The sequence below is a fragment of the Hirsutella rhossiliensis genome (assembly GCF_020360975.1).
Source record: "Hirsutella rhossiliensis strain HR02 chromosome Unknown scaffold00003, whole genome shotgun sequence".
Lineage (NCBI taxonomy): Eukaryota > Fungi > Ascomycota > Sordariomycetes > Hypocreales > Ophiocordycipitaceae > Hirsutella > Hirsutella rhossiliensis.
In genome coordinates this window covers 449342-461932 of record NW_025408669.1, presented here as the reverse complement: position 1 = coordinate 461932, position 12591 = coordinate 449342, and the positions used below count along the sequence as shown (strand labels likewise).

General features: G+C 39.7%; 1 protein-coding gene across 1 annotated transcript; it reads left to right on the top strand.

Annotated features, from left to right (window-relative positions):
* Positions 1–5180: 5180 nt before the first annotated feature.
* HRG_02778 (transposon Tf2-1 polyprotein) lies at positions 5181–8399 on the top strand (the record flags this gene model as incomplete). Its single annotated transcript, XM_044861249.1, has 13 exons — positions 5181–5370; positions 5426–5556; positions 5623–5766; positions 5830–5911; positions 5966–6239; positions 6313–6466; positions 6563–6934; positions 7032–7062; positions 7105–7175; positions 7252–7470; positions 7642–8082; positions 8128–8242; positions 8308–8399. The coding sequence occupies 13 exons, from the start codon at positions 5181–5183 to the stop codon at positions 8397–8399; spliced, it is 2316 nt and encodes a 771-aa protein (XP_044722275.1).
* Positions 8400–12591: the final 4192 nt, after the last annotated feature.

Sequence of the window (12591 nt, the reverse complement as noted above, 5' to 3'; positions counted from 1 at the left end):
TATAGACTAATATATACTTATATAGGTATATATACGCGATATATAACCGAAACTACCTTTCTTCTTAACCGAATATATATAGTATAGCGAAAGTAATATATATTAAAGATATAGCTAAGATATCTATATAAGAAGGGAAATAATTATAAGAGCGCTACTAAGAGGTATAAGCTAATAAAGCACTTAGGTACGTAGTACTAATATATTAGTAGGGTATTAATAGGGAATCGTACCTACCCCGCTTATATATTATAGACTACTTACTATTTTAACGAAAGAGGAAAAATCCCTCTTTTTATAAGCTTTAGTCTTATAATAAGGAGAATATTATATATATAGTATAGTACCTCTAGCTATCTCTACTACCTAACTAATTATACTATAATATATATTCCCTTATACTAAGAAGGCTTTAAAGATACCCTTATATAGGCTAAGGGTAAACTATATAATTAACTTAATACTAAATAAAGATAAGGTAGAGCCCTTATTAATATAAAGACCCCTTTATAATATATTAAAGGAGGACCTTATAGTACTAAGGAAGACCCTAAGCGAGCTAATAAAAGTAAACCTAATTTACTTAAGTAGCTCCTTAGCTATAGCCTTAATACTCTTTACTTAAAAGTTAAACGGTCGCTTATAATTTTACTATAATTACTAGGCACTAAACGTAATTATAAAGAGGGATAGGTATATACTACCTTTAATTATAGAGATACTATAAATACTTTCGAAAGTAAAGTAGTTTATAAAGCTCGATATTATAGTAGCGTTCTATAAGATTTAGATAGTAAAGGGCTATAAGTTTAAAATAGTATTCTAAATAAGGTTCGGATTATTTAAGTAGTAAGTATACTTATTTAGCTTAATAAGGACGCTAGCTACCTTTTAATAATATATTAATAAGGTGTTAAGGGAATACCTATATAAGTTTATTATAGTATATATAAATAACGTCTTAATCTACTTATTAAGGTCTCTTTAAGACTACTAAGAGAAGGTAGTAAGGGTACTTTAAAAGCTATAAGAAGTAAGCTTAATACTAAACCTAGGGAAGTATAACTTTATAATAAAAAAAGTAAAGTACCTAAGCTTTATTATATAGTTAAGGGGTAAGGTTTAATATAACTTAAAGAAGATCTAGGTAATATAGACTTAGTAAGTACCTTAGAACGTAAGAAGAGTCTAAAGCTTCTTTTACTTCGCGAACTACTACTAAGCCTTTATACTACTTTATATAAATATATTAGTATACGTAGACGGCCTATATAAAAAGGGCGCGATCTTTAAGTAAATAGATAAGTACTAAGTAACGTTTAAGTTTATTTAAAACGCCTTTTATAACGCCCTAGTACTATAACTTTATAACTTAAAGAGAGAGATATACTTAAAGGTAGACTATTTTAAATATATAATAAAGGGGGCGCTTATATAAGTAGGGCTAGATAGTATATAATACTTAGTAAGATTCTTTTTAAAGAGACTAAACTTAGTAAAGTATAACTACTTAATCTATAATAAAGAAATATTTATAATTATATAGTACTTAGACTTTTAAGGAGTAAAACTTTAAAATATACCTACCTTTATAATACTAACTAACTATAATAACCTAAGGTACTTTATAATAAAGAAAAAGTTAAATAAGAGATAGAGCTAATAGGTAATAAAGCTTATATCCTATAACTTTATATTAGAGTTCTAGCTAGGGAGGCTAATAGTAGTGCTTAACGCGCTATCTTATTATAAGTAAGATTAGCTAGGGGGCGAAATAAATAAGAGAGAGATAAGGTAGGTAGTCTAAATAATTCTAAAGACCGCGTACTTATAAGGCCGCTTAGTCCCTACTAAGGGCTAATATACTAACTTATTAAGACGCCTAACTTAAGATAAGGCGATAGTAGTAGCGCTATAAGTAGGTAAAGGAAGGATAAGCGTAGTAGTATATATTAGCGGAGCGGGGGGGCCTATAAAACGACCTAAGGAAGAGGTAAATAAGGGCGATAACTAGCTAAAACTTAACTTAAACTTAAGCTAAAACATACCTAAAGAATAAGCTAACCTTATACTAGTATTTAACGATTAAGAGCTATAAGAGAGGTAGATAAATACGCTAAGGAAAGATAAAGAGTACTAAGTAGTATTATAAGTAGTATATAAAAGGGAGATATTACTAGTACTAAAATAGTAATTAAAGGTATAGCTAAGTAAATATATAATCGACGTTAAGAGATAGTTATACTTTTACAATAAGCTATAAGTACTAAGGAGGCTAAAGTACTATAAAGGAGAGAGGGCTAAGGAATAAGATATACTTAAGGTATAGATAGCCTAGCGAATATATAACTTAACGGCGGTAGGATACCTAGGGAGAGAGGGGACCTTAGCGATACTAGCTTAAGAATTCTTTTAGCCTAGCTAGTTAGCGATAGTAAGGTAGCTTATTATAAACTATAGACTATATAAAAAGGGGTATATATAAAGGTAGCTTTAAAAGGGACTCTTAAAGCCCTTAATACCGCTATCTTAACTATTTATATACTTATTAATAGACTTTATAGTTAAACTACTACTAATAAAGATAAAAAGTATAAGGTACCTTTAAGTAATTATAGGCTAGCTAATAAAGGCAGTAACGCTTAAAGTAATACTAATAATAAGGGTAGTAGTATATATAATAAGGTTCTTTTAAGCTTATTTTTACTTTTATAAGATACTAAGGTTAATTATATTAAATAAAAAGATCAACTAAATAGGAAACTTTTAAAGGAAGTTCTATAAATAAATAAAAGTATAAAGGAAGTTAAGTTTAGTATACTACCCTTAAATAAATAAGTCGACTAAGCGCGTAAACTAAGAGGTATAGGTATACCTTTGTAACGGGCTGAGCCCGTGAGGGTCTCGGCTCCGCTCTCGACAAGACCCACCGGAGCTCCGCTTATAAGCTCGTGCCATCTTCGAGAGCTTTCCTTTCTTTTCTTTTCTTCTTCTTTTCTCCTTAGCTTTAGGATACTCGTCGCAGTCGCTCAGCTAGTTGTCAACACACTCAGTTGAGACCGTTACATTATCCTAAAGCTTAGCTTTCATCGTTAAAGCCTTTGATCACAATCAATTGGCAGCGCTGTTCAGTTCCCTTTGTGGGTACGCGGAGTGGCAGTAGCTTGGGCAATCCTGTGTGGAACGCCCGCGACGAAAGTGCGTGTGTACGGCGCCAAAGCCAGCTTGGCTCGCGTCGCGTAGCTCATCTCCCGAGCAAAGGACGTGGAGCGTCAATCTGCTCTCCGTACGGCGTGCGGTTGAGCGAGAAGTACGTGATTGCTGCTTGGCTCCCAGTGTGGACGGCAGCAGCTGGACTAGAAGCCCTGTGCAGAACGTCCAGCCGTGTAGGAAGGAGCCTTCGAGGCGTTGATAGCGTTCGACCGTTGTCGAGATATCCCTTCCGTATCAGACTTGCTGTGTGATCAAGTCGCCCTCAGTCCTGAGAGCCGAGGAAAATCTTCAGTCATGGAGGCAATCGATTCCCAGCAAGGTTCTTTTGAGCCTCAATCGATGATGCAAGCCCTGGCTGCAGTGATGGACAAACTAGAAAGTGTGTGCAAGCCAAGAGGCCGAACGCGAAGAGATGCGATCGCAGATCCGAATCCTCAAACAGCCGTCTCAACTCCGACTCCGGCAAATGAACCAGTCGCTCCTATCGAACCGATGTCCGACAACACGCCTCAATCGATCGAGACCCGAAAGAATCCCATCAAAGAGGTAAAACCAACCTTGCCTGATCCGCCGAAATTCGATGGAACCAGGAAAACTTCCGTCCCTGGTTCTTAGAGATGAAAGCGAAATTGGCTGTGGACCGACAGGCATTCGACAATAAAGAAGCACTCTTCGCCTATGTGTACTCCCGGTTGGCGGGAACAGCCCAGAACATGGCCGCTGCTTATTACGAACAGGGCGGTATCGATGGTGCTCGCTCCCAGATCTGTTTCTCGACTACTTGAACCGTCGGTACGGGGACCCGAACGCAAAGGCACGAGCACTGGATCGACTTCGATCGTTGAAGCAGAAGCCTGATGAGAGTTTCGCCAGTTTCTTCCCAAAGTTCGAGAAAGAGCTTGCCGATAGTGGCGGTGGCGAGTGGGCCGACGTGGTGCAAATCAATTACTTGGAAGGAGCAATTAATAATAGGCTCAAGTCGAGTCTCGTCAGTGCCGTCAGTCTCCGAAGGATTTCAACAGCTACGCCGAGCTACTCTTGACGATTGGCTCGCGCCTAGATAGCCTCAATTTCCACCAACGACAACAAGGCCGCGCGCAGAGGTCAAGAAAGGAGTATGGTCGTTTATCCGAACCGCTCGAGTCCCGACAAAGCCCCGTCACCCGGATCGCCAACCACGTCGTCCCCGTCCGATGATCAGATGGATTGGGAACCCGTGAAAGCAAATCGGTTGATAAACGGCAGGAGGGCCCCGGAGGAAAAGCAATTTGTTCCGTTGGAGGAGCGCAAATGTTACGAGTGCGGGAAGCTTGGCCATCTTGCGGCCAAGTGTCCCGGAAGGCGGCGGCAGCAGAGAGTCAAGGTCCGTGTCGAAGAGAAGACAAGAAGCTCGAGCAAAGCACCAAGAGCCCGCGGAGAGTTCTAGCGGGGATACCTCCGATGACCATTCGGAAAACGAGTAGCTCCTGACGAAAATCGCCGTCAGGAGCGCGCAAAGGCTGAGGCGGAATGGGCAACTCAGAAGGACGAGATGGACTGTGAAGGCCTCTACGTAAATTTCGGTATCAATCGAGTATTTCACCACGGCCTTCGTTGACTGTGGTTGCCTGTGTTATGGGACCATCAGTGAGCGCCTTGCCCGCAAGCTTCACCTGCCGCGTATTCCGATTAAACCTCGAGCGTTGGAGCAGGTCAACACATTCTCACCCGAGGCCATCTGTGCCGTGACCTACTTCGACTTCGATATCGACGGGTACCAGAAGAAAAGAGCTTTTTTCTACGTTGTGCGAGACCAGACCGATCCTGTGATTCTGGGCAAGAAGTGGTTGAACCAGGAGGATGTCACCTTGCGATTATCGCAGAACCTCTTGCATATCGGGACGCACGACCATTGGGTGAAAGGCCGAGACCCGAAGGAGGAGGAACGGTGCAACATACGAGGACAGGCGGCGTTCGTGTTCGCCGGAATGGTTCGCCGAGCAAGAAAGTTCAAGCATCGAGACGATGGAGTGCGGATCTTCGCCGCAAGCCTGAAAGACATTGAGAAGGCATTGACTCCGAGGAAGAAGTCAGACCCGAGAGAGAAGCTGCCCCGTCACTACCACGAGTACCTATCCGTCTTCGACCGCGACCAAGCGGACCAACTCCCACCGCGTCGTCCGGGGTGTGATCACAAGATTCAGTTAGAGAGGTCCTGATGACAAGGAGAAAGAACCGCCGTGGGGACCATTGTACGGCATGTCACGAGAAGAGCTCATTGTTCTGCGAAAGACTCTCACTGAGCTACTCGACAAGGGTTTCATTCGAGCAAGTAGTTCTCCAGCGTCAGCACCAGTTTTGTTCGTGAGGAAGCCCGGTGGTGGTCTGCGCTTTTGCGTGGACTATCGAGGATTGAATGCGATCACCAAGAAAGACCGATATCCCTTGCCGTTGATCGAGGAAACTTTGCGGTCGCTGTCCAAGGCCAAGTGGCTCACCAAACTTGACGTTATCGCAGCATTTCACAAGATTCGCGTCGAGGAGGAGACGAGTGGAAGACAGCATTCAGAACACGTTACGGACTCTACGAATGGCTTGTCACGCCATTCGGGTTGACGGTGCTCCGCAACGTTTCAGCGTTACATAAACCACACGTTGCGAGATTTCCTCGACGAGTTCTGTTCCGCTTACATTGACGACATCTTGATCTACTCGAGCGGTTCGCTCGCAGATCATCGCAACAAAGTCAGGCAGGTCCTTGCTCGACTGCGAGATGCAGGCCTGCAGATTGATATCGACAAGTGTGACTTTGAGGCAAAGAGTGTCAAGTACCTGGGCTTCATCGTCGAAGCCGGGAAAGGTATCCGCGTGGACCCGGAGAAGGTGCAGGCAATTCAGCAGTGGCAGCGACCCCGTTCTGTCAAAGGCGTCAGAAGCTTTCTGGGGTTTGCCAACTATTACCGGCAATTCATTCCCAGATTCTCCAACATCGCCGCGCCTCTAACGGCGTTAACAAAGAAGGATGCGGTGTTTGCGTGGTCGAAGGAGTGCGACAAGGCCTTCGAGGAGTTGAAGGCTCTTCTGACCAGTGCGCCGGTCCGCGCAATGGGATCCGGATAGAGAGACGATTGTGGAGACGGATTCATCCGGTTATGTCACAGGAGGGGCGCTCTCGCAAAAGGGCGATGACGGCATCATGCGGCCTGTGGCCTTCTTCTCAAAGAAAAACGCACCGGCGGAGTGCAACTACCCAATCCACGATAAAGAGCTGCTGGCGATCATTCGCTGCCTTGAGCATTGGGACGCCGAATTGAGGTGTGAAGTCCTTTACCGTTTTGACGGATCATCTCAACCTCCGTTACTTCACCAGAAGCAGCAACTGAGTGAACGTCAGGCGCGATGGGCTGAGACGCTATCGCGGTACAGCTTCACCATCAAGCATCGACCGGGCAAAGAAGCCGTCGTACCGGACACGCTGTCTCGACGAGAACAGGACATGCCGCACAGCGCCGAAGATGATCGGTTGCAAGGACGACGTGTTCAGCTGCTGCAACGTAACAAGGGTGGCCTGGTGACAAAAGTCAAGAGCGGTTATGTCACCAAGGGCGACACGGATCAACCCGATGACGCAACAACTGACCAAGACGACTCAATCGAAAACCCTTTCTCGGACCCGGAACTGCAGAAGTTATGGGACGAAGGTGTCAAGAAGCACAATCGTTATTGGCTCATCCGAAAGGCCGTACAGCAAGGCGAGAGGCGTCTGCCGTCGCATTGGGGACTGCCCGTGATGCTCTCGGAATGCTCGATTGACGATGGACAGCGGCTCTGCTGGCGAGCGAATTTGGGTGCCGAACCACGAACCCCTGCGCACGCGGCTTATGCAGGAGACGCATGACTCAACGCTTGCAGGACACCCCGGACGGGACATGCTGAAGTCCTTGTTGAGCCGCAAGTTTTATTGGCCAGGCCTCGATTCAGACGTGCGTCAATTTGTGAGAAATTGTGATGTGTGGCCGAAGCAACATTTGGCGAGAGAAGCGTCGCGGTTTATTGAAGCCGCTACCTATTCCAGACAGGATCTGGTCGGAGCTGTCAATTGACTTTGTGACAGACCTGCCACCAACCAAGTCGAACGGTTCGACCAACCTTATGGTCGTGACGGACAGACTGTCCAAAAGTGTCGTTCTTGAGTCATTGAAGGACATCACGGCCGAGACGACGGCCAGAGCATTGCTACGGAACGTGGTGCAACACCATGGCGTGCCGCGCGCGATCGTCACTGACCGTGGCACGCAATTCACCAGTAGACTATGGCAGAGGCTCTGCGAGCTGCTACGCGTGAAGCAAAGATTGTCTACGGCGTGGCATCCCGAGACTGACGGTGCAACAGAAAGGGCGAATCAGGAAGTCGAGAGATATCTGAGGATCTTTGCTGCTTATGCTCAGGATAACTGGGAAGAGCTGTTGCCAGCGGCCATGATGGCCATCAACAATCACAACTCGACGTCGACAGGCCTGAGCCCGTTCTTTATCACGCATGGGTATCATGTTGACCCGATACAAGTCAAGGAGAAGTTACGGACGGACGGAAGGTCCCCAGTGACCAGGGCTGAAAGCATTGTGCAACGATTTCGAGAGGCAACGGAATGGGCCCAGGCGGCAATTGCGTCAGCGCAAGAGCAGCAAGAGAAGAACGCCAATTCGCGAAGACAGCCGTCAGACCAGTTCAAGCCTGGAGACAAGGTATGGCTGCGACTTCGCAACATCCGATCCAATCGGCCATCCAAGAAGCTCGATTGGCTGTCGGCCAAGTACACCGTCCTGGAGACCATTGGGTCACACGCGTGCAGGCTGGACACGCCTCCGGGAATACACAACGTGTTCCACGTGTCGCTCTTACGCTTAGCAGCGGACGATCCGCTACCGTCACAGACGTCGGATGACTACCGCCCACCGGCCATTTTGACGGACGATGGCGAGCTGTGGGAAGTGGAAGAGATTCTGGACAGGAAGAAAGTCGGGAGAGTGGAAAGTGTTGGTGAAATGGGTCGGATGGATAGGTCCGACGTGGGAGCCAGTCAAGTACGTCGCAGACACAATAGCACTGGCTAGGTATGAAGAAGTTCATGGGAAAGTTGGATCGAAACCACCCCAATCGAAACTATCGAAACGGGGAGGAAGGAGGGGTTATTGTAACGGGCTGAGCCCGTGAGGTCTCGGCTCCGCTCTCGACAAGACCCACCGGAGCTCCGCTTATAAGCTCGTGCCATCTTCGAGAGCTTTCCTTTCTTTTCTTTTCTTCTTCTTTTCTCCTTAGCTTTAGGATACTCGTCGCAGTCGCTCAGCTAGTTGTCAACACACTCAGTTGAGACCGTTACAACCTTTAAGTATATATTTACTATAGCTAGGATAACTAAGGAGCGTAGCTACTATATATATAAGCTATATTAAATAACTATATAGCGTTAATAATAAGTATAAACCTATTCTTTATAATATATAGATATAATATTAAGCTAGTTTAAATAGTAAGGGTAAAAGAGCTACTAGCGCTAAAAGTAAGAGGGGTAAAGGAGCTCGCTTAAAAGATAAAAGAGGTAATTAACTTCCTATAAACTACTATTACTATAGTATAAGTAAGATAAAAGGAAACAGCGAACTAAAAGAAAGCTCTTATAAAGAGGTTTAAAGTAAGTAATAAAGTATAAGTAGATATAACTAAATATATAACTAACTAGATATATAAAAAGCTTAACTAGCTATACTAAAAGTATACTATAATAAAGGTAGTAAGCCTATATATAGTTAAGCTTAATATACTAAGAAGGGTATATAAGAGGCTTTATATAGAATTTCTCTACTAAGCGATAAATAACCTATTACTTAAATAAGTAGTTAACGACTACTAACAACTACTAGTAATTAAGGAGGATAATAAGCTTAAGTATATCGTCGAAGAGATTTAATAGGTATAGTAAAAGTAAAGAAGGAAAGGTAGATAGTAATAAGTACTTATAAAGTAGTAGGGGTATATAAACCTATTATAGTACCTATTAAATAACTTCTAGGATATAAAAGTCTTAAAGATATTTAAGAGATAGTAGGGAAATATAAGGGAGAATAATAAAGGAAGGGCGAGAGGAAAGAAATAAAAAGAAGGTAGAAGATAAAGAAGGGGAAGTAAAGGATAAAAGGAGGAGAAAGAAAAGAAGGTAGGAGTTAAGGGACGCTTATTAAAGAATAAGAAAAGGATAGAAAAGAACTATATTATTAAAGGGAAATAATAAAGGATAAATAAAAGATAGATAAAAGATAGATAGTAATAAAAGATAGATAAGGATAAGGATAAAGGTAAGATATAATAAGATAAGATATAAATATAATAAGATATACTAAGGATATTAACTTAATTCTAAATAACTATAAATGCCTCTTAACTACTACTTAATTACTTTAAGATATTAAGGTATATTTAAGCTTAATATATAGATATAGTAGTATAGGTAAGCTTAGTATACTAAAATAATAGTTAGAGATAAGTAGTAGGATAAGGTTAATCTTAAGGTATATAAGTAAAAGCGGAATTTTAGGGAATTAAGGAATTACGTAAGACTATATAATAAAAGGGAAGAAGGAGTATAAGGTAGGGTTTTTAATAGAATTTATTAGTAATATATTAGTATATAAAAGAGGTGTTAAAGTTAATAATCCTCTCTCTATCTACTAGCGGATATACTATCTTATATAGATAATTATAGCTAAACGGAAGAACCTTTTAGGACTAGACTTAGGCTACTATATAGCCCTAAAACTAAGGAATTTAGTAATACCTTAAGTATATTTAGGAAGTATCTTAGTTCTACTAATATTTATATTTAAAGGAGGTTAGTCGTGCTAGTGTTTTTAAGAGGTCTTAGCTAGTATTCTAAGCTAGCTCTGTTTCTTTAATTCTTAATTATACGATAACTAGCAACCCGTTTAATATATAATAATATATAAAGTAACGAGCGATTCTTGCTCTATAATATAGGATTTTATCTATAATTAATATACGACTTATTAGCTTATATAATCGGGAGAGTATATTATAGCTACTTTATTTATAATAGGAACACCGTTCCTTATAGTTAAAAAGGAAATAAAGTATATATATAAAGGTTACTTTAATAGTTATTAAACGTCCGTTAAGATATATAGTTTTAAAAGGTATTAATAATAGTAATTATATCTTTAATATACTACTATTATATTAGTATTTTATTAAATAAAGTTAAAGGAAAGTAATAGATAAAGAGGTAGCGTAATTTAATATAGGTATAAGTAAAGTAGTTATAAGTATATAGCAATACTTAGTTTTAATAGGTACTATACTATATCTTAATATTTAGTAATGTTATTTAGCTTATTTAAGTAAGATAGGGTAGCCGCTATATAGTAGTACTATAGGTCGCGCTATACTTATTAAGAGATATAAGCGGGCGCGTAAACTAGCGCGAGGGCGGTAGAATATAGTCGCTAAGCGTACTAAGAGGTAAGGTACTACTACGCGGAGTAAAGAAGCTAGCGGGCGTATAAGGGCCTATAGTAGTTATAATATAATACGGCGCGGCGATAGAAGTTAGGTAGAGTAAGGGTATACGCGTAAAAGGAGTAAAGCTTAAAAGAGGGAAAAGAAAAAAAAAGGAGAAGGGAAAGAAAAGGGGTATTTATACGCGGTAGGGTATATATATAGTTAGTAAGATATAAGGGTATATATATAAAAGAGGGAGGAATAGGGCGGAATAAGTATATAAAAGGGCAGTATATAAAGGGATAAGGCGAGTATAAAGTAAAAGGAAGTAACCGCGCGCGCTTAAGAAAAGGGGAAGGTAATAAAAAAAAAGGGGTAAGAGAGAAATAAAAGTACTACTAATAAGAGGGGGAAAGTAAGGGTAGTATTATAAGCTACGCCTATAAAGGGTTAAGGTTATATTATAGTAACTATACTAAAGTTAGGCTAAAGTAAACCTATATATAAATAAAGCTTAACTTAAACTTAAGCTAAATAGTACTTAAATATAGGTTAAGCTAAGGACTAAGGAAGATAAATAGCTATTTTAACTAAGATAGAGTTTTCCTCTTTTCTCCTTAGCTTTAAAGAAATAATTATTCGGCCTTATACTACTATATTAAGTATATACTAGTCCCTTAATAGCTTCCTTTAAAAGTATAAGCCTTAGCTAGTTATTTATAAGAACTAGTAAGAAAAGGAAGGTCTTTTTACTAAGGTAACTACTTTAGTAAAGATATCTTTTTAGACCCTTATAGCTATAATAGTAGAATTTTACTTTAAACTTAATTAAATAAATATAGTTAATACCTTTATTTACTACTTATTTAAGAAAGAAGAAGTTATTTATATATACCTTTTACTAAGCTTTTAATAGCTATAAAAGGTTCTATAGCTTAGGAAAGCTTTATATAGATTATAAAAATTACCCTTTCTTTAATAATAGTATTTAATAAGTTCCCTTAAAGCCCTAAGCTTTAAGAAAGTCCCTTAGGAACTATATATAGTATAGAAGGGTAAAATTATAGTCTTTTTTTACGTTAACGATATTATCTAAGCTTACTTAAAAGAGGAGGAAGTAACTACTAAGGAGGCTATATAAGGCCTATAATAAAGGTATAAAATAACTAAGCTAAGGGAGCTAAAGTAGTTACTAAGGATTTAAATCCTTTAAAATAAGTCCTAATAAACTATCTAGCTTACCTAAGACGCTTATATTAATAAAGTCGCTTATAAATTCCTCCTTAATACCCTTAATAAAAAGCTTCCCTTTATACCTATTATAAATAAAGAGCTTTTACTTAATCTATCCTTTTAAGCTAAGAAGTAAAAGAAATACTAATATTAATAAAAGGTAAGCTATTATATACTAGTCCCTTAGTATAAAGCTAGTACTTTAACCTAGCTATTTATTTAGATCTAATATAGGTCTAATAAGTAACTAAATAATCTAGCTATTATATATAGTTAAATATATTATATAAACTAGCTACTATATACTATTACGCGCGTTAAATATAAACCAGCTACTAGTCTTTTAAGTTAAAGTAAGAGTAGTAATAACTATTTATATTCTTTTTTACTTACCTAAGATTTAATAAGTTCTCTATCTTTTATATATACTATAATAAGTATAAGACCTTACTTAAGGCTTTAACTAACTAATATCTTAACCTTATAATTATATAATAGTAGTATAGTATATTAGTAGTATTTCCTAGTATCTTCCTTAAGTAGGCATAGGTATTTCTTTATAATTTCCCTATTATATTCTTATAGTAACTTTTTAAGGAAATATTAATCTTATCCTCAAGGAGCTATTATTACTTAGGAAATTATAGTATATT